This window comes from Lutjanus erythropterus, chromosome 20 (assembly GCF_056507025.1).
Source record: "Lutjanus erythropterus isolate fLutEry1 chromosome 20, fLutEry1.hap2, whole genome shotgun sequence".
Classification (NCBI taxonomy): Eukaryota; Metazoa; Chordata; class Actinopteri; order Lutjaniformes; family Lutjanidae; genus Lutjanus; species Lutjanus erythropterus.
In genome coordinates this window covers 31,075,584-31,098,302 of record NC_139336.1, presented here as the reverse complement: position 1 = coordinate 31,098,302, position 22,719 = coordinate 31,075,584, and the positions used below count along the sequence as shown (strand labels likewise).

General features: G+C 40.4%; 1 protein-coding gene across 1 annotated transcript in view; it reads left to right on the top strand.

Moving 5' to 3' along the window:
- The window catches only part of rgs3a (regulator of G protein signaling 3a), a 179,679-nt gene that overhangs the window by 88,256 nt on the left and 68,704 nt on the right, over positions 1-22,719 (top strand). Inside the window, exon 13 of the mRNA XM_084746463.1 lies at positions 11,178-11,312. Within this exon, the coding sequence (XP_084602589.1) occupies positions 11,178-11,312 (135 nt within the window). The remainder of the gene's footprint in view (positions 1-11,177; positions 11,313-22,719) is intronic.

The following is a 22,719-nucleotide window of genomic DNA, read 5'->3' as shown; positions in this document are numbered from 1 at the left end:
AGCAAGCTAACATTTGCTAAATATTAGTGTAAGTGATGGAAATCTGAAAACGTATTTGACAAATGAAAAGTTGGAGGATCGCCAACATCATAGCAATTCATCCTGAGGGGGATATTAATATCTGTATCAAATTTCATGGCAGTTGATACAATAGCTGTCAAGATATCTCATGCAAAATCACAAATGTGAGACTCACGCTTGGTGCCACCGTGCCACCAGGTGCACTCGTGATGGAAAAGTCAGAGGATTACCAAAGTCAGTGGGATTCATCCTATAGGAACCATCAATGTCTGTGCAAATCCTTGTAGATATTGACATATTTCAGTGTATAAAACTTGAACCTGCTGGCGGCGCTACAGGAAAAGGCAGGGGACTGCCAGAGTCATTACAATACAACATCTAGGCTTTATAGATTCATATGTATTGTTTGACTTATAAGACTTTTTTTTTTAATGTCTTAAAAGAAATATTCTGTTCCTCTTTTTGCTGGGATCCCTGACACCACACTCAAGGACCCACGTTTCTCATCCTTGGTCATCCTTATGATCATGAACCCTTGAACTACGTTTTCCAGTTTCAGTCTGGACCAAAATGGTGGCCCAAACATCCCCAGAGCCTTTCTAACACTGACACAGCTATAAGGTTAGAGGGAGGGGGGGAAAAAAGAGGATATAACACATAAAACACAAGGAAATAGAGCATAAGTGGCTTTGACGTCCAGTGACATTAGTGAAGATGTACTGTGCCAAGTTAAGCATCATCAGCTCTTGTTTATGTGTCATTTAATTGGGAGCCATAAACCCATTAAATGCTACAGTTACAAAGCTTCAGTACTTAGAAGTGAAACCTTATAGCCCACTGCAGAGAAGATGAAGGTTTTGTCTAAAGGGTTTAGGCGTGAGAGCGATGGCTGTACTTGTTAGCTCTTGATTATGTGGAGCTATAGGATAACAGGAGGATGACGTGCTGGTAGTTGTAACCAACTCACTTGTGACTGTCGAGATTGCATGTTCAGCACCCGTGTATGAGCTATGACTAATAGGTTATGACGCTGCTTAGTGTTATGGTGTATAGGGACTTGCTGTGGAAAAAAAACCCTTTAATCTCTGAGGAGCTTGGCTGGAGCAGTTGGTGTATGAGGCACTATACATTTTCACTCCACCGGTCTTGGTACTGTGTCCTTAATGCTATTTTAGAGATTTACAATATTTCAAAAACAACACATTCGCCAAAGTGTTCTCACTATCATTATCATAATCCTGTAATAGCAAGTGCAGTTGGAGGCATTATATCTACATTTAGACCTGTTTTACTCCCCTATATAGATTACCATTGCCATACTGAGGATATGTATTCTCATTTTAGTGCTTTTCCTCTGTGTGTTTGTCGTCGGCTCTCTCTCCCTCCGTGCATATTTTAACTGTTTGTTTGCGATTAACTTTTAAAAGTGAGGCACATCTGCTTCCCATGTGTGCATTCAAAACACTCTCATGTGTATCTGAATAAATTTCAGACAGTCAGTCATTTCAGTCCAACCCAAGAGACTTAAACATGATGTGCCAGAAAAAGGGGGAAAAAAGTGTGAAAATTCATCATAAATCAGGAGAAATACTGGAGAATTGTGGCTCTAGAGGAAATGAAAAATTCCTGGGAAAATCAGGAGGGTTGGTTTTCCATGACAAAGAAATAGTTAATGCACATATTCACTTTCTTGCTGAGAGCTGAACGGATTGATTCCACTGTCATATCTATAAGCTAAATATGAAACTACATGCAGCAGCCAGTTAGCTTAGCTTAGCATAAAGACTGGAAACAGGGGGAAGCAGCTAGCCTGGCTCTGTCCAATACAAATAAAAAAAGTTTATTCACATGTTGAATATTGTTTGTTTTATTCATACAAACATGCATGTTGCTTTGTGACAAGTTATATTCCTGGGTGGGGCGTTGACTTCCTGGTCTCCACTGGTTGCCAAGCAACCTCACGGCTCAATTAAGGATTGCCTGGGGAATAACAATGCTATGCCAAGCTAGTAAAACAATTAAACTATTAAACTATTTTTTTAAATAATTGATTAATGGTTTAAGAAATTTTTCATGCATGTTTCCAGCCTCTCAAATATGGAGAATCCCTGCTTTTCTCCATTTATTATTTTATTAAACTGCATATCTTGATTTTTAGACTGATAAATCAGGACATACACACACAAACATACAGGGATGAACATTTTACACTATATTCTGGCATTTTATAGACATAGCATCAGAATATTAAACTTGACAATTTACTTTAGTCGTGTTGATATCCACTAATGAATAAAATATTTTGTATAGGGGCAAGTAAAACCTAACTTAGAGCAGGTAGATTTCTGACCCACTTGCCTGACTGTGCAAGTGAAAAAAAAACATCAACATTGAACCTCATGGTGATGATAAGACTCGAAGAACCCCCTGTTCCTAAAAAACTCTTTATTTCCTTAGTTCTGTTCAAGAAATATTTCATGTATCTGCTTTGTGTCATTTTCCTCCCCAAAACTGTTCTGACTGGTCCCACCCTACTGTGCTCTGATTGGCTACTACCTATGTGCTGTGATTGGCTATGACTTGTTGACGTAGTTTGTACATTGTGAGAGGTCTGTTTTAACCTAAACTACATTCTTTCCCTAAACCTAAACAAGTAGTTTTCTTGCCTAAACTTAACAAAGTAGTTTTGGCGCCTAAATGTAACAAGCTGCGACAGAAAACTGAAAAAAGAAGTCCATGGTGACATTTAGCTCGCTAAACACAGGACACAAACCCCAGACTCCTGGTTTGACCTCTTCATCCATCACAACCCTCTTTCTAATCTCCTCCCAACTGCTAAGATTTACACACATGCTCACACACAGCACAGTTAGGCGGAACTGGCGGGACATCGCTGGCACCAGGCAGCCCATACTAGCCAATCACAGCAGAATAGTAGTCGCCAGTCAGAGCACAGTCTTGGGGAAAACAAATAAGGCGTCTGCTTCATGTCATTGCACTAATCTAAGCTAATCAGCTGCTAGCTGCATCATATTTATTATATATATATGTTAGAGTGTTATATGTCGTCTCATAATTGCACGTGTCAAACAGTCATAATATGTGATGCGTGATCTTTGCCACAGATCATTATTAGATCATTATTACCAGGCAGTGTGAGAAAAAAATGCCACCTGGATGTGTGTCCATTCAGAAGCAATGAACATTAGCCGTCACTAAAAATACGTGTACTGAGGCAGCTTAGGTGAGCCGTGCTGACAGCAGTCCAGTGACACACTGAAAACTCATCTGCCAGATGGCTCAGGGGGAGGGCCTCAACCAGGGAGCACTTTAATCAATCTGATTAAGGGGAAATGCTGCCTGTATTTTTAGCCACTCTATGGCAGGCCAGTGGCCATTCATTGAATTTTGTTTCATTAGCTCTCATGTTTATCTCATAGACAGTTGGATTTATAAGGGAGGGGGGTGAACTAGTAGGGGCTAGACTGAGGGAATCATCATATTTTAGCTAATACACTTCTTTGGGTAATAATTGTATGAATATGACAAACAGCCACTCTATTATTCAAATAATAAGGGTTTAATTTATCACCTGACTCTGCTGTTGAAATTGACAAATTGCAATTTGTCTTGGAAAAGGGTAACTTATTATTTCTGGAGCTGCAGCCTGGGTCACTGACCGGATGCTGTATAATGCCAAGAAGCAATATGACCTTAACATGAAAATCCTCAAAGACCTGCCTCCACAGATTGAGGGAGATTCCAGTTAACTCCCTTTGAACTCAAAACAGTTCCAACGTCTAAGGCCCAAAATGAATATGATGTCATTTTATTCATCTGAATCGTGATTTTAAATGCGAAATATGTAAAATATTTTCTGTGCTAAATCAGAAAATGATGATGATATGTCATCAGAGAGCGGGGAAATGTGCAAAACTGAAATACCGATGCTGCAGCCTCTATGTTCTCCGTTGAAATTTCCATCCCGGTCCGTGCCTATTTTTATTGGCCCATTTCACATTCAGTGGAGTTAAAATTAATGCCAAATGTTTGCCGAATGAGTAGGTGTCTGTTCATGAGTTCTAAGAAATCATTAGTAATCCCATAAAAGGAGTAGGTGTTTGTAACAGTCAAACTGGGCAATATGTTAATAGAGTCTGGCAGGCAGTAAGACAGGCAGTCACTGAACTCAAACTCCAGAGTATCTATTTTTGGAGCAGTGGGTTTTTGCTTTTGGGATAACAGGCTTTAAATCGAGACAAGCTGATCAACTTTTAGGACTTGTTATTGCTTGTCGTTGTTCAAGTATAATGTTGCACTCATCTTGTGCTCATGTATTTAACTTTAACTCCTTAACCCTTGAAGTTAGTCCCTTTAAACTTTTTATCTTCTCGTCCTACTGTGCATCACCAAGTCAAATTCCTGTGTACTTTGATTCTGATGTGTGTTCAGTGTCCTGTAGGCAACCTGCCTGCCTGGAGCTGAAAACAAAACTCACTTCAACCACTGATTGTATATTAAATATCCAGGATTCAACCTATTTGATGTAACATCTATGGGTCCAGCTCACTATTTGGACTGCAGTTCTCACATATGGCTCTTTTAAATTCCCTGGGATTTATATTTTGACCCCGAGCAAACCCCAACATCCTGTGAGCATCGCAAAAGTGAAGTAGCACTTAAATCTGGTTCAAACTAACAGACAGCTGTTTCTGTGAAATAGATTGCAGTGCCAACATTATAGAAAGCTCCAGCTGGCTCCACAAGACTCCTGCCGAAAACATGTGGTCTGCGAGCAGCTGTCAACAGTTTACTCATTTGCTGGTGTGACTGATTGTTTTAACTGATGAAATGCAATGATGTGAAAGTCATTGTCAGGAAAACCATCTCAGAAAGATGTGATGATTCACAGTTATACAGTGCATCGTATGAATGTGTAATAACGCTAAACAAAAATAGCAGGAGAAATTGAAATGGATTGCTTGAATTAATAGCTGGGGACAAATAAATCATCATTAGCAGTCCCCTAGCAGTTAATTTTGAATATATGATGTAAAAGGAAATGAACCACTGTGTATGCTGCATTACTCCTAATAATAATGACCTCTATGTTATTCTACATCTGTCATTATCTGGTATTTCCCATTCTTCTTTCTTTAGAAAAGACAAAATGTGCAGTAAGTGGTTTATAGTATAGTATGCAGCGCCTCATATTTACACACCAAGTCTGTGTAAACATACACTCTTCCTCTCTTTGACAGATTAGGATGTAAGCCCTCATGCAGCTCTTGAGACCAGTGCATCGCCATGACTCACAGAGCAGAAAGTCCCAGCTGGTTTCTGTTGTGTATTTTATTTTCGAATCGTTATGCGCTGTAAATATGCAGCTACAGTTAGACTGTGTAGTAAGAGTTTACGCTGGTACTGTGCACAGATTTTAAAGCCAGGCGAGTGTGTGTGTGGATGCAGGTGCATGCATGCCTCTGGGACCGCGAACCACTCCATCGCAGATGTGTTTTCTCTAATGTGGGACAGTGGGGAGTTGCCTGGAAAAAACCTGGCCATATGAGGCAATGTTTTCTTGGAAGCCTGAGCATTTGCATTAGTTTTTACAGTATTACTCATCCCAAATAATTATTAACTAAGGCAAGAGGAGACAGAGATATCTGACGCTTATTAAAAATGAGAGCATCACATCAGTTCTGCGGAAACTCAAAATGTATCAGTGGCAAATGTTTGTGAGTGTGAGTCTCTGTTGGGAGGTGTTGGGGTTGCACGCGGTGTTACATTTCTGGCATTAACAGGTCTCATTAGCATTACATGATTGAACGTTAGTTGGCTTGGGGTGTGACCACGTGTCATTTTGGACAAATTCAGGCTCCACACTGCTCCATCTTAATTTGGTGCATGCATAAGAAGTGTCGCTTTGCTGTCTCCAGGCAACCATGAAATCAAGTGATGTCAATTAGTCAGCAAGTTAAAACCATTAGCTAAGTAAAGAGGAACAACTCTGCATAATCCAAGTCTTGATGTGATATTTTTGATGTCCTCTGCTGAAGAAATACACAAACAAAAATATAAACCACTACAAAGTTTACATAAATAAGAACAAAGTAGGCCTCCCCCTGTTTCCATCTGGTTAGACAACAGACCAAAATCTGTGTTGATGAAGGTTTTTCTTGCAGCTTGAATATTTTCAGCTTTAGGCGTGCAGCAAACTCAGAACCCATTGACCCTCTTTGTCACATGGTTAACAGTGTGAAACAGTTTGGTTAGGTTTAGACATCAAAACTACTTGGCTAGATCTTGGCTAAGATCATGGCTTGAGTTAAATTAAGCATGTTAATTACATACATATGTTAAAATAAGTCAGTGGGACACAAACAGTGGTCTCTTGGGTGAAGGTGTGGATGTGTTTGATCCATTCATCCACCCCGAACTCATCGCTATGCAGACTTTGTTGCTCTTTATACTTCGTCACCTTTGCTCCCGTCATAAATACTGTGGCCTAATGACAAACTTAAATATTAGCCATAAAGAGCTGCTTGTAAAGACGATCTATATGGTCGTTTTGCTAATGAGGTCAGCTTGGAAAAGTGGATTCATCCACCGGGGAACATTAATGCCTATACAAAAAGTTACAGCAGTCCATCAAATATCTGTTGAAACATTTCAGTGGTGTACCGACCACCATTGCCATACATAGAGCCTCACATTTTACATTTCAAGTATAAATAATGGTCTCAAAAAATAAACTCAGGCACCAAGAAACACTCATTTCCAGCTTGATGACCGAGCGACCTCCACTTTACCCACCAGGTCCTGAAGAGTTTTTGCTGACCTCTCCTCACCTGCAGAATACCATGTAATCCTTTACGCAACAACTCCAAAAAAAACAACAACCTTAGATTGAATTATTTTCAGCAACATCAGTATTATTAAGGTCTGCTCGGGGGCCAGTTGTTTACATTGATGTCGGTGTGTGTGCGTGTGTGTGCATGCGTTCCGTGTATTATGGCCCCTGCTGCACCCTTATAGACTCAGATTTAGTCCAAATGATGGATATCAAAGAACATCAACATTGATTTCCGTCCGCTCTGAAAAAGCCCCTATTTCATCATGTCGTGGTCCAATTGGAAACAGTCAGGCTCAATTTCATAAATGCTTTTGCTAGTTAGCCTGCTTCTCTGTCTTGTATTCATCTCTTTACATCTTATCTTTTGATTTGAAGATTTGTTTTTTTCTGTCTCTTACTGTACCTCATGTGTCTTTTCTCTTTGCCTCTGTTCCTTGTTTTTTTCTGGAAGCTTTATCAACATTATGCTCCACTCCTCCTTAATATTTAACAGTTTACATTAACACTCAACTGTAACATGTATGTAGGACATTTTACACTAAATCAAGGCAAAGCAATATTGACATTACTACCATTAATCCAGGCTTTAAACGCCTTTTACCCTGCATTAGCATCACTAACAATGACAAGGCCTTAAACACTTTGTGCCAATAGTCCCGACAACAGCAGCAACCCCATCTTCACCAAGACACTGACTGACATTGAAAGAGACAGATAGTCCACGAGATAGCTACCAGGTCATGCAAAAAGCCTGTGCAGCCAGGAAACAGGCAGATAAACTAGCATCATGATTCACCACTGACCAGGGCAGTGAGCGTCAAGAAAAGCCCAGAGGACTCCAGTCAATCTCTGAAGACTTGCACAAAATGGAAAAATCCTATTTATAGCCTGACTCGTGCCCAAAAATGTCAGGACACAAATGTTTTTCCCTGACACCGCTGCAAGCAGACCAACCGAGGTAGATGGAAATAATTAAATTGGAAAGAGGGGACATAGAAGAAAAACTTGTATCGGGGCACAATAGGTTCTTTCATGTTGGATTTTAATCAGAAAATAAAACTGAATATACCTCAGTGATATAACAGACGAAATGGACAGTAAGTAAGTAAGTACATTTACTTGAGTACTGTACTTAAGTACATTTTTTGAGTATCTGTACTTAATTTGAGTATTTGTTTTTTTTTTCACTCCACTACGTTTCTAGGAAGGTTGTTGTTACTCGTTACTTTTAGGCTAAGCAGAGCTCTGAAGGTACCCGTTGCTGTTTTTTTTTCTTTTCTAAAATGTGATTGGCCACACGCTGCGTTCCTCACAGAAGGAAACCAATCACAGTACTCTCTCTCAACTGGGATTGATGTAAAAGCAGAAATACGTCATCCAGGCGCAAGCAAGCTCTCCCTCTTTCATTCAAACAAAACTCAGACGGCGACAGCAGGAGAGAGACAAAATTAAATCTCAAGATCTTATTATAATAAGAAAAAGAGAAATAATTGCAGGTAGGCTTGGATTGTTTTTATCAGGGTGAAAAGACTTGGAGAACTCCTAACAGTCGGCTTCAATCTAATTTTATGTGTGATTTTAATACATTTACATCAGAAAATGACAACAGCTGTTCTTTTTGTTTTTGGTTGCATTTCTATGTTGAAGTTTTTATAGGTGTTTCTATAGACTTTGTGTAGCAGAGCGGTTCTACAAGCAGGTCAGTGCATCATTAGGTGGGTTCAGAGAGTTACAAGGTTCTGTAAATGCATCATGAAAACAATACAGCAATGTATTGATAGAAAATGTACTTTGTAATTTGTACTCTTGAATACTTAAGTATTTTTAAAAGAAAGTACTCTAGTACTTTAACTCAAGTAAAATTTTGACTGAGCAATATGAGTAATATTTGACCAGTACTATCTATACTTTGACTCGAGTACTGGGATTGAGTACTTTGGCCACCACTGATGAGGAGCAAATGTGAGTGTGTATGTCCCTGAGAACCATGTGTTTTGTGTTTGAACAGAAAATTTAACTAGATGACCCTTTAATTGGGTCTACAGCCGTGGATTGCCGTATCAGAAATGCGCTTTGTTGATGTTGTAAAAGATATGCAAGGTTATGAAGTCATCTGAAGAATGTGAGGGAGCTGATTAAATGGCCATCAGTTAGGAATGACTGTAGCAGCAGACGTAAACACTGGTGTCAATGGAAAAGAGATTTATACTTTCTCGTGAGCGCAATATCTCTGGAACGTCTTGAAGGAATTTCTAAAACATTTGGCACAAACATCCACGCGGAGTCGAGGATGAACTGATTAGAATTCAAAGGTCAAGGTCGCTGCGACCTCGTGTCTGTAAAATTCTCGTGAATGCGATATCTCAGGAAAGCCTGGAGGAAATTAAATTACATCTGGCACGAAAAGGTTAAAGGTCATCTTCACTGTGACATCATAATGTTCGGTAAAACAATTTTCTGGCCATTATTAAACGCCAGAAAAATAGTGATCCTGTGACATTTATTGAAGCAGAGCCTTTCCAGTGAGCCAACATGATGCATAATAGCAGCAGCCTCACTCTGTTTGGCCTGAATGGAACAGAATCAGTATCACTGGTTTCACCTGTGTTTACTCTGTTTCATGTCAAAAATGGCTGCTGTGAAAAAGATCTATTCTAGTTTCTATTTCTTGACTTAAAATGACACAAATGGTTCACATCCTATCCTATTACACTCCCAGTAACTCTCCTCCTCAAGCTTTGTAAGAGGTCTGCTGTTTCCAGTGTAGGATTTGGAGCAAAATGGACATAAATGGGTTTCATGTATGATATCAAAAGTTTTTTTCTTTTTTTGATAACATCTGTCTTTTATCAAACAATTACATTGCTGGAATTATGACCCAAAAAACCAAATGGGGCCATTAAACTATTAGAGATTTAATCTGGACATCAGTGGGATCAAACACACATTTTGAATTTCCTGGAGAGCCAGCCGAGGGGTACTAATGTCTTTTTTTGAGTGAAAAGCTGTTTGACCAAGAACTTAACCACCGGCTGCCAAATATTTATTCTCGTGTTATTTTCCCAGCAGGGGGGTGTATCGATTCGTTCTCTTTCAGGAGTAACATCTCGCCGTCGGTCACGTAACCATTTTTGTCAGCATATCAAATTCTGCCTCGAGTGGAGAGCGGCCATTATCTAATTTCACTAATGCTAGCATTTTGCCACCCAGGGGGCTTCGCCACTTTGCAGCCTGTGGTGTCATGAAAACAAAGTTCGGATGACAACTGAATGTGCAAAAAGAAAAAGCCTGAGACGACACGCGCAGACAATGACTGTACTAGTGGAGCCGGTGTCAGTTGTGGATGCTGTGTTTGTTCCTTTCTGTTGGACACACACACACACACACACACACACACACACACACACAATGGTGCAACACCTCTGATTGTACTTGTAATGAAAAAGAAAAAAAGAAAGTAGGTTGTAAGTAAGTTGAAACACTTCAACAACACTGCTTCAGCCATTCTGGTCCAGAATAACTATTTCTGTTTTCCCATTTCATGTTAATTAGAGTTAATGCCAACTGTTCATCAAATGAGTAAGTGTCTGTTTATGAGCTGTAAGAAATCAGCTTTTATAAGGTGTCGATGTTTATAACTTTTAAGTGTGCAGTTTGTTAATGGGGTCTGACCGTCAGTAGGCCGGCAGTGGCTGAACTCAAACTTCTGAGCATGTGTTTTTGGATTAGTGGGCTTTTGTTGTCAGGATAACTTTACATTGACCGACAACTGACAGCAGTGTAGGACTCGCCGTCGTTCCTGTGGCCTGCCTGAGCTTTGTCCGGTCTGGGGATGAAGAGGCAGGGGGTTGCAACCTGCTTCAAACATAGATGGTATTAAATGGGATTTCAACCCATTTAATATACCGTCTATGGCTCCAACTGGCTACTTGGACTGTGGTGCTCATTTTTTGGGCGCACAATTGTTACGCATCGCTCCTTTAAGCCCTTTTGTTATTCATTATCCTATTTGAAAGCACTCACTGCTCTCGTATCATCACACATAGTGGTGGCTTTACTCTTAAGGTCTCATTAAAGAGGGCCCATAAGACAAAAAAAAACCCTTTTACATTCATACTCTTTATTGTAATCCTCTGATTTGTTCTCTCTGCCCATCTTGAACCCTTTCACTATTCTAGGATCAGGAGACACTTCTTCTTCTTCACTTCTCTGACAGTAGATGCCTAATTGCCCGCTTTCTTTTCCTCCTCCCCTCCTTTGCTCCTCTCTCTCTCCTCTCTCTCTCTCTCTGTGTCTCTAGAAGTGTGACTGCCTGCTCAGCCTGGAAGCCTATTCAGCAGACCAGAAGCGCCGCGTGTGTCAGTGCCTGAAGGACAACATTGACAAGCAGCTTCAGCTTCACAGGAGGGAGCCCCACGTTCCGCATTTTGAACAGGTAAGACACATGGACACACACACACACCCACGTCCAGGAGCATGTCCAATTTTAACCGAGGCCAAAGATGAATCAGTAAACACGTGAACACATGGGAATGCATATATCTGTGCATACCCCCCATCACAGATATCCCGTGAACATCACACACTCCCAAGCGTACACACTCAATCAGTAACATATCACACTTTTCCTGCAGCTCACATTACCATCATTTCGATTTTCCACTTAGCTCTTGCGTTTCTTTGGGCGAGTTTAATGCTGCCTTTTATCTGGCTGGATTTGAGTAGTTGCACTGCTTTAGTGTCATCTCAGAGTAATTTAAGCCTGGCTTGGCTCCGTTCAGTTATGCAAAAGAGTGATATTTGCTAGCAAAAGCAGGTTCATGTGACTGCGTTTCATATATATTAATTAACTTTGACAAAATTACAGTGTTCATAGCTCTGACAAACTGTATTTGTTGTGATCATTTGAAACACTGATCACACCAGAAGACAGTGGCATCTTGTGACCGGCTCATCGCATAGGTAAAATCTGGTCTCAATAAAAAGAAATAAATGCAAGTTTCCTTTAAAAACAATCAACACACTGTAGGGTTTATGCAAAATTAAAAAGCCATTATTTTACACAGCTTCATGTCATGATGATGACCTGTGTTGGTTGCAACACATTGGTCTCCACCTGGCTCTGCTAAATGCTCCACAGTGTTTACTAGCTAGATACTAACTTTTTCTGTTGATTGTTGCTGGGTGGATCTTTAAAACTTTTTAATTTAAAGCAGCTGCATGATATGACCTGTGAGAGTCGACCAAAACAATGCTTTTAGGGGCCAGAATATCAAACCAATTAGCTGAAAGATGCTAAACGCTCCCTAGAGCTTAGGGAAACTGCAGAGTTGGATGATAATTCTCTGTGGCCTCAGTACTACATTCAGCATTCAGTACTACACATAATAATTTGGTCCATTTCTAAAAATTGATTATACCTGCTTTAAGTTCTTTCTGACAATTGACATTTGCAGACCTGTTATTGTTTTGGAGGCACCGAAATGGATCAAATCAAAAAGAGTTCAGTCCAATGAAAAAAAAATCAAACTGAAATGCCATCACTGTTGGATTAAGCCGTTACACCCCGACTCATAATGTAGCACGGTGGCGGTCCAGGGGTGTACTGTAACTGATCTTTAAAGTGCTCACTGAGTTTCAACCGCCCTGATTAAGAGGGCGGCTGTGAGGGAGCCGTGACTGAGATCACTGTGGCCCAGTTCGGTCATTTCAAGCATCACCGAGGGAAATCTGCTCAAAATCTTTCTTCTTTTCTTGTCAGATTCTCTATTTGCAGATTTTTTTTTTTTTTGTGAAAGCTACCAGTCTGACAGATTATTCATTTCTTTTCTTCATTCCTTATTACTTTCATTTTTGATGAGCAGCAAAGACGGCCCATTCAGCTCATAAATTTAAAAGCAGTCCAACCCAGTTCATAGAGTTTAGCTGAAAGGTGATTAAAAGGGATAAATAGCCTTGTGTGGAGATGTCACACCTGTTGTACATCAGGGCTTCAATTCATCAGCACATGAAAGAGAGGAAGAGAGCGGGACAAGCCGACGGTCTTTCATCCCTTTCTCTCTCTCTCTCTCCCCGCATGTGTGTGTATTCATGTGTGTCCCTGTATATCAGTGTGTATTTTTGTCCATATGGTTCATCTGAAAAGATTGAGGATGGGACCTGATTACCCAGAAGTGTAAATGACCCAGAACTTGGCCCGTATTTGAATGTTTTCCAATATTTGAACTACTTTAGGGTGAACTTTACCAACTTTGCCCAAGCTTTAAACATTCAAACCCTGTTTCAGACATAAGATAAGAGAGTTTGCAAACAGTGGTTTCCTGCAGGAATGTGCGCACATATTGTAGCAACACAATGGGCATCATGATGTGCATTTTGCTTTCCTTGTTTTTGTCTCCAGTGCTCATTGTCAATTAGGTGCATTGCCACGTTTACACACACCATTGTTCAATACGTTCAATAACAAAATAAAGCTTCATCAGCAAGCTAAGTCACTTAAATCAATGCCATTTACTCAAACTTTATTGACCATCATATTGATCAGCATGCAGGGTAAAGAAACTGCCTGGGTTTACTTCTTTTCCAGTGTGTATTAGTGTTTAAGCTGTGCAGTGATCCTTGCAGGATATTCCCCTGGCCCACATGGTTGAGCCTTTTGTAAGTGGTAACTAATTATGGTTTTTTAAGCTTCAGCTGTTTCCTTTGAAAAGAAAGCAAAATAAACCCTCAAGTGTGGGTGATGAGACTTATAAGAAGAGGTACCTGAGAGAAACCGATCTTTCTCTTTCTCTCTCTCCCCCTTTTGTCTTTTTATTAGAGTATGTTCACACTTAACCGGCTAAATAAAACACAACTTTTTTCTGTGAGTTTTGGCCCTCAGTCCAGCCTGAGCTGATGTTTTTCACTGTAGATTCTAACACGCTCTGATCACTCCTTTTAAAGCCATGATAAAACAGAAGTTAGAGTGTCTTTATCCTCTGTAATGTGATCTTTGAGTGAAGGAAAATATGTGAATAATAAGTTAGTTATGAGGAAAGATTTGGCCATAGGAAGACAGCGTGATAACTAGTGGTGGAGAGATACGGAGCTGCAGAGGACTCTTGATTCTTTGATATTGTTTAACTAGCTACTACAAGCTACTACAGTCAAGAGTTACAGTCATCAGACATATTTTAACAATCAACACAGGGATGCAAGATTGTAACTTTGAAAATATCATTCTATGTCGTTCTATCTTATCTTATTTTATCTTAATTTTTGTGCCATACGATGGTGTTATCATGAAATTGTGATTTGATTAGCATCTCAACCTTAAAGGTGCAATACATAAGAACTGTTGTATTCATATGTAAGAATTGTTGAATGCACACTCCAGTCAAATAGCGGGCAGCATATCACCAGAGTGATCACTGGCTGCTGGTGATTGTAGCTGCCGTTAGCTAGTTAGCTTCGTCTGGAGGCCTGAGTGGGGGTTACAGCAGGGTCAGCTCTGGTGTACCAGGAGTCAAACCTGGCCAGAAAACCACCTTAGTGTTGCTGGACTGGGGACAGACTGGATGCTACAGTGACTCACCATCATCTGACGAAGTACAAACTGGTATTACAAGAACAGATGGGCCAAAGCTAGCTGGTTAGCATGCTAACTTTAATAGATAGATGCCTTTGACATAACATCAAAATTGATATTTCTTCAAATGCTGTTGACAATTTTATTTTTGAATGTTTTAAACTAAAATTCTTACATATTGCACTTTTAAATACTTTGTTTTTGCTGTTAGCTGACCGAGGTAAGATGAAGAACACATTTTGTTGTTTTGCTTTTATTGTGCATCTTTACTAAAGCAAACTCAGAATGCTTATGTGGATGCATGTCATTTACACACATAAACAATCACACATAGTCCTGTAGAAGCTGAAATCCATAATTGCTCCTCCAAAAGCTGATGGTCCTGACGTCTCAGTGAAATTATACATGCAGGTGTGCATGCATGTCCTGCCCTGTGGGATTGTTCCTGTGTACCTTCTTTGTGTAGTCATTAGAACCTTTTACTGTATCCTCCTATTAAATGGATGTCTGAACGGTGTCCTGCAGGCAAGGGAATACATGCTTAATCATAACATTTTACATCTTGACAAATTAGTTCACTTTTGATTGCATTTCTCCAGAGTACCTTAGAGGCAAATAGTTTGTATTCAGTCAACTCCAAATGTGTTTAATTATATGCAAATTAGCTTTGTCAAGTAGAGAAGATATGAGCAGGATGCCGTATCTGCTACATGGGACCTTTTCCAAATTAAGTGCCCTGTGTATTTTACTTTGCGTTTGGGTAATTTCATGTTGGCAAAATAAAGGACACATTCCAAGACACATAAGATCTGTGCAAACTGTTGCATCTCATCTGTTTCCGTTATTTAAAAGTCAGTGTTTAATTATGAACATCCAATTTAATTTTACATCAAAGAAAAGTTATAAAGATGTTTATGCATTCTGTCAATCACGGTTCTTAGAAAGACTGAAAATCAGAATCGGCCAAAATTAGAATCGGCAGGTCAGACCCATAAAAAAAAACAAAAAAAACAAAATAAAAAAATAGAATGGGCCAAGAAAATTGCAATCGATGCATCTCTATCTTTTTATTCAAGCTGTATTCTCTTCTCTCAGAAGTTCAGGGAAGGTAATTTGACATGGAAGAATATTCCTTCGTCAGTGTTTAAATAACTTCATTTCTGCCCCCATTGTTGCTGCTGAGTCAACACTGGAACTTATTTTCAAGTGTGAATAGAGTGTATCTTTGATGCAGTGTGTGTACTCCTGCCAGTGAGTAAGAAAGCCAGCAAAGGAGCTTTAGAAAATTACCCATTGACTCAGACATTTCTCCTGTGTCAGAAACTGCATTTGTCCTCTCAAGCACAAAGCCGAGTAAATCCACACTTAGCTGAAGCATGCACTTTACTCAAGAGTTATGTTAAAGTGTGCGGGGAGACTAGAATCCACACCGAAGGGAAAACACACACGCCGTTGAAGATGTCACATTCATTCTATCTATCGATGTGACTTTTTTCATTCATGTTTTTCCAGCAAATGGTGTTACTTTGTCACAGTGTTGATGTCAGCAGCTGCCTCAGTTCCTCCAGCCTCGGAACGCTTTGAATGCTTCCCTTTGGAAATATTTGGACGTGAGCCTTTGTCACTTGGAGAGTCTCTAATCCTCCAGTCCCTCTGTGAGTGGGGCGTGATGAGAGTTTGCCAGTTTCTATTTTGCGCGGAGCTTCATTTTAAAGTCAGAGGATTTGGGGCGAATGTTTATGATGACTAACCTCAACTTGAATAACTAATGCCTCTCTTTCTCTCCGGCTTAGACGGGAGGCGGTCAAGAGGATGAGATAGTCATGGAGATGGGAGAGAGAATATTATGCAGGAGGTGATGTTACACAAGCTGGCTCTCCATCTAAATGTAGCGCAAATTTTAACCAGATTTGGAGAAAATCTGAAAAAGAAAATGGGAACTAGAGACCATCTTGCGGTGGGATCACACCAGCTGTGACAACCGCCAACTCAGTGGTAGTTCTCGCCACAGTGCAGAACTGGAGACCCAGGACCATATTTTACCATGATGACACACAAACACAGACTCGCAAGTGAAATTGTACCAAATGCTTTTCCTTTGGTATGGGAATGATTGCGATACCGTGGTAAAGTGACTTAAAACGAATGTGAGCCGGGGGTGTAAAGTGGGGGAGCCAATGGTCCCTTCTCGCTAGTTCCCGCTGACACGCGATTTTCCCACGCAATTTCCTGTTGTCAGTAGGTGGCACCACGACTCTGATTCATACCCCCCAACTTCTGGTGCCCTTGATAGACCTCATAAACACCTGGCAAAGTACTTGAAACCCCTTCTGTGGTAGTCGCCACTACAGTAGGCATCTCCAGGACCACATGTTGCCATGATGACACACACGTGGACTCACGAGGTGAGATAAATAGCTGGTGGAGCGAAATCTCCAGTCAGATGCCATTAAAATATTGCAGAAGAAGAGGACAAATTCGATGTTTTGGTCTAGCGATATTTTTTCAGTGGTCTGTTTCTGTTTTTTGTTGGTACGCTAACTTTTCCACCCCAGCCAAACTTATTTTTGTGATTTTTGAGAGTTTTTCAAATCTTCACCGGTTCCACACAGCTTTTTTTTTTTTTTTTATTATGCCTAAATTCAATATGTGCAACAGTTGGAAACGCAGCTTCAGTCAGGTGTTACAACCCAAGATGATTCTTGACAGAGACGTGCACAAAGACCCTCAGGCAGTTGTCAGCTGTCAGGATGGGAGAATCTTCCCATGAGCCACTGAACTGAATACGCTGCTTTAACAAAATATGTCGAATAAAAATGTCGAATTGAAGCAGGCAGTAAATGGGCGAGTCATGATGGTTTTAAATCTTTTCAGATTAAGTCAAACAAGTGTTTTTCTCCAGATAATCTGTTTGTTCAGTATTTATTTAATTCATATCGCACGTGTCACACTGTGACATCACATCCTTTACAGATTACAGAGTTGAAAGGAAGACTAATGTGATCATACCTGTGGCGCCTTTTGCCTTCAAAATAAAAGCAGGAAAGTTAAAAAACATGAATGTTAAAAGTTTTTTTGTTTTGTTTTGTTGATAGTTCATGTCGCACAAGTAGTTGAAATAATCTTTTTATGGTCAAGGATCCTTAATACCATCTAAGATCATCCCACAAACTCGGCATATGTTATATAAACTAATAACTAACAATTTGGAATTAATGAATTTACAACAAAACTGTTTAGTTGTAGCACAGAAAACAAACATGATTGTGGCCTGTTACAGGCATTATGAATCTGTTTAGTCCTTCTTTGGAAAGCTTCCGGTACATTCTTGTCTGGGCAGCATTAGCCACTAAGCTGCTGGACAAATACATTTGTTCAGCTGCACACACACACACAAACACACACACAAACACACACACACACACACCCTGAAATGGGAATTGAAGCAGGACTGGCCATTTTGAAAATGACAGCCTCGCTTCATCACAAACAGTTAGCATTCGATGAGCAATGCTGGCACTCCTTCTCTGAGTCAGAAGAGGAAAGCAAACTATCTGCGGTAAAAGTTGCATAAATTTTCTACATGAGAGCACGGGCTCACATGAACAGTGAAGAAAAGATGGCTGCTGCTAATGAGCAAAGTGTGCCTGTTGTGGTTTGGAGGCAGCTTGTTCTGTTCTCGTTCTCTGCCTGTCTCATTTCACATTTATGAGAATCTGTTTTAGCTGCGGAAGTGGTTATAATACAGCATTTATGTTGGAGGAAGAAGCAGTGACGTAAGGACAAAGACCCTCTCTCATTCCCTCGCTATCTCACTCTTCCTCCACACTCGACAAACTGTTTGTAATGAAATTTAAGGTGGTGGTGGTGGTCTCTGATCTCCACTGGGTTCCTATTCTGCCATGTTCCTCCACCTCGGACAAACATGTATGCCCTCAGTCAACGATACATGAAGCTCTGGTCGGATAGGAAGTGTCAGTGAATGTGCATGTCTCACTACATGAGCACACTGAATCTTAAGCAGCAACACAAAATAACAAACAGAAGATAAGACGATGGCTCCACTTCAATTCAGGATTTATCAGAAAAATGAATAATTCATGTTTTTTCCCTCATTTTTTTTATAAAGATTTTCAAGGGGCGAACACACCAGCAGCATCTCTTGACACGTGCCAACTTGTCAGAAAATGCCACTATCCTACTGTGTTTCTCAACGCTGCACGTCAAGTCTTCAGAAAAGCAGCGATTTTACCACATTTCCTCCACTAATCGGTGTTCGTGTGCTGCAGGAGTCGAGTGAAGGTGTCTGTTAGACTTTAGCAGACGTGAATCCAAGTTGTCGTTTTGCAAGTCACAAATAAGTTTCAAGTCTTTGCAGTCAAGTCCCAACTCAAGACTGGCAAGAAGAGAGTCAAGGGACAAGTCCTAAACTTTTATATTGTCGTTGTTGTTGTTGTTGTTATTTAGCTGATGTTAGCTAAGCATTAGCTCACTATGCTTATACTAGCCTGGACTTCATGTGGAATGAAGTGGGAAGATGTTGTCTCCCTCTGCAATCTGTTTTTTGTTGACTACCATGGAGTTTTATATGTGAACAAAATTATCTTTGGTAATATTTTTGCCAACTTGTACTCAGTAACATAACAGTTCTTCTCCTGTAACTTGATTGAATCTTGTCAGTTTGAAAAAAGTGGCTCTGTGGACTTGAGTCATCCAGACCACAAGCTACACATCTGGAGAAGAAACTAAGTAAATAAAAAAAAACGACAAAGGCCAAAACAAAGAGTTCGACAGCGGGTCGAAGGAGGTGGGCTGAATCTGTGCAGGACCAGAATGACATTATGTGGAGGAGATGTGTGCCTCACACACAGTGGTGGCTTATCACCGATCAAACAAGACTGTTGGTGATTTTGACAGGACTCAGGGAGACAGGCTTGTCAGGGAGACAGTGACGATAGTGGAAGAAACATATTAGAAGTGCTACTCTGGTGATGGACGATGTGCTGAGACCGTGACAGGTACAGTCGTCGGTTTTTAAACTGAGAGAGCCGAAGAGAAAGACAGCTTCACTGGGTTACAGTGGGATTCTGGGAGTGACACGGGAGAATGTGAGGAGAAAGCTAACAAGTGAGTGAAAGAAGGAGTGTGTGTGATTTCTGACAGTTTATTTTCACTCGGTGTCCAATGAGGATAAGAGTGAGAGACGCTGCTACACACCTGTCACCTTATAAGTGGGAGTTATGAACAGCATAAATACAAATATTAACATCGTGCATGTTAACAATGAGGAGCTTCTTTAAAAGACTACGACTTGTAAATGTCAAGTATCTAAATATAAATTAAAATATGGGCAACATCTGTAGCCGCACATGTTTACGTGATTAACATTTCTCCTGCTCTCTTTGTTTCTGTGGAACAGACACACTATTTCCCCTTCATTGTCTCTAATTAGACACAGATGAATTCCATTTGTCTTGTCTTTGCTCATCTCCTTTCTTCACACACATGTGTGCGCACACACACACACACACACACACACACACACAACACACAAACAGCACACCGCGTGCTATTCTCGGGATGTGTTGTCTTTCGAAGTGTGACATCCAAATTTAGAACCTGTTCAAATGGAGCAGATATGAGGACCCGAGCTGAAGCACATGCAGTGTTTATGACTTGTTTTCTTCCTTAATGGTATTTTATGAGACTTCCTCTTTTTTTTTTTAAAGGTTTTAATGGCCGCGGTTAGAGAGAGCATGTCTCCAGAAGCTTAAATGCAACATTTATAGCCTGCTGAACTGTCAGTAAGTAGGTGGTGCCATTTTCTGCAGGTGAAACGGTGGCAACCTTTTGTGCTGTTAACATTTTGTTTGTTATCCAGAATGTATCAGGATGGCTCACAGCAGCTCAGGTCTAAATTTAGCACGGATGTTGTCAAACATTTGGAGTAAACTATTGACGTCATCAAAATGTCCTCCACTGCACCTTTTGCAGAGTTTATGTTGTTTGTTGTCATGTTGAAGTAGGAGGATCGTGTGTGACAGAGGATAAAGCGTCAACATTATCTCAAACTTTCCTGTGGAAGAAAGGTTTTTCAGCAAATCCGGAGAACAGTGAGAAACTCTGGTGTCCTCCAGATAATGCATCTGGTATGTGGATGCATATGTCAGTAATTTGAGAGTGCTTGAGAGGGTTTGTTATTTCCCAAGAGGCATTTAAGGGATAGTACGGATTATTTGTAGTGGAGTTGCATGAGAATATTTTCACCACTTTATCAAGCCGTGTCCAATGGGAAGCCACTGTTATGTCAGTCAAATACCGCTCTCTTTCACTCGACCAGACTCGAGTGATTTTACCTCACAGAACATGGGACCTGCTGCCTCGATCCGTTGGTTTGTTTGTGTTGCTGTGTGAGTTTGGTGAATCTGAACTAACCTGTGAAACCACAGAAGTCACACAATAACACAAAAAACAGATCGATGCAGCAGTAGTCCTGCAGCTCAAGGTAAGGTAATGCACTGGCTTATGGATAAGCACCTCATACAACCCTGCTTCGAAAAATCACTTTGGTTGAGGATTTGAAACGTTACAAGAGAAATTCTCTCTTCTTTTATCATTTCCCTTCTTCTTAGTTACAGTTCTTCACATTTTCACTTGTCATTGAAAGTGCAAGTATGCAGTCTTTCAGCCTCTCTCTCTGTCTGTTTTTATTATCACCATCTTTGTTTCCCTTTGCTACCTACCTCTTCCTCTTCTCTGTCAGACACACACACACACACACACACACACACACACGCACAACTCACAGCTCAGCGATGTTATTCATTGTAGCCAGTAGTGTAGGATTAATTCCCTTGTCTCTCTTTAAACATTAATGATTTCCCTTTGATGGAGTGGTGTTTGGCTTTATTTTAGCTCACCTTTAACTATTCATAACTGTGTTATATAATGGCACATTATGCATCAGCACAGGAGCCGGTACAGATAAGAGCCTCGAGTCCTAAGAAGGTACAGCAGAGCATGAAATCCATTCACTGTCAGTTTTAATTACGCACATTCTTTGCTGGGAAAAATGACGTTTGCTCCGCTGAGCATGCAATGGAGCCCGGATAATAGTTTAATTTGCAAATAACAGGGCTCTTTTTGACACGAGGACGTTTTTGATTAGTACAAATGTTTGATGACAGTAGTGAAACTGAGAACTTTCAAACGTTCTGCCGCCAATTAACAGGAAGAAGCGGAAAAAGAGCACATGAAACTGGCAAAATCTAGTTTTCCTTTAGTTGATATTCTACTTTTTGAATGTCAATCATTACTTTATGCTTCATCTGGTTCCTTCGAGAACGCCTTCAGCCGGAGACAGTGAGGGCGACAGCGGTCTGGGCAGTGTAATTGACGGTATTTAAAGTAGCTGTTTGAAAAGTGCATTATTTATTAGATAAGGCCTGGTGAATAGCTGACATGGCTCCTTTCAGACACATGGTCATTGTAACAGACAGGGTTGTGTGTGTGCACCCTTAGAAATAAAGATGCTAACTGGAACCATAAAGGGTTCTTTGGCTTGTCTCCATAGGAGAACCCCTTATCCACTTGGGGTTTTATCCAAAACCTTTCCACCATCTAAGTTTGCTAGCAAGAATCCACCCAGATGGTTCCACCAAGAACCTTTTTATATTCCAAGGGTTTTGTTTAGAACATACACATGGTGTTGAGAACCCACCTAAGGGGTTCTACCTAGAACATTTTTATATTCCAAAAGTTTAAACACATTCAAGGGGTTCTATTGAGAATCCTTTTCGATTCCAAGGTTTTTATCTAGAACCTAGCCAGTGGGCCCTACCAAGAACCTTTGTACATTCCAGGGGTTTTATCTAGAACACATTCAGGGGGTTTTACCAACAACTCTTATAACGTAATGCAGTAGGGGTACAAAAATGCAATATTTGTCACTTCTTAATGGAATCATTTTTCTTAATGGAAGAAGGAAATGGTTCTCTGTAGAGCCTGGGCCCTTCAGAAAGAACTATTTGGGAACTCTTATTTTTAACAAAAACCAGTAGGGCAAACAAAATTTGCTGTTTATGCCACTTCTATAGAACCCTTAGTCCCAGCTGTGTCTGACGGGTGTAAATGTGACCTGAAGCGTTTATTTAGACTTCAAGTTTATTTTTTCAGCAATATGCTCATAAATGTGATGCTGGTGTCCATTAAAAAGGCACTCAGAACATACTTTATCAGAAAGTTCTTGAAGTTTTTCTGCAGTGTTTTTGTGGGC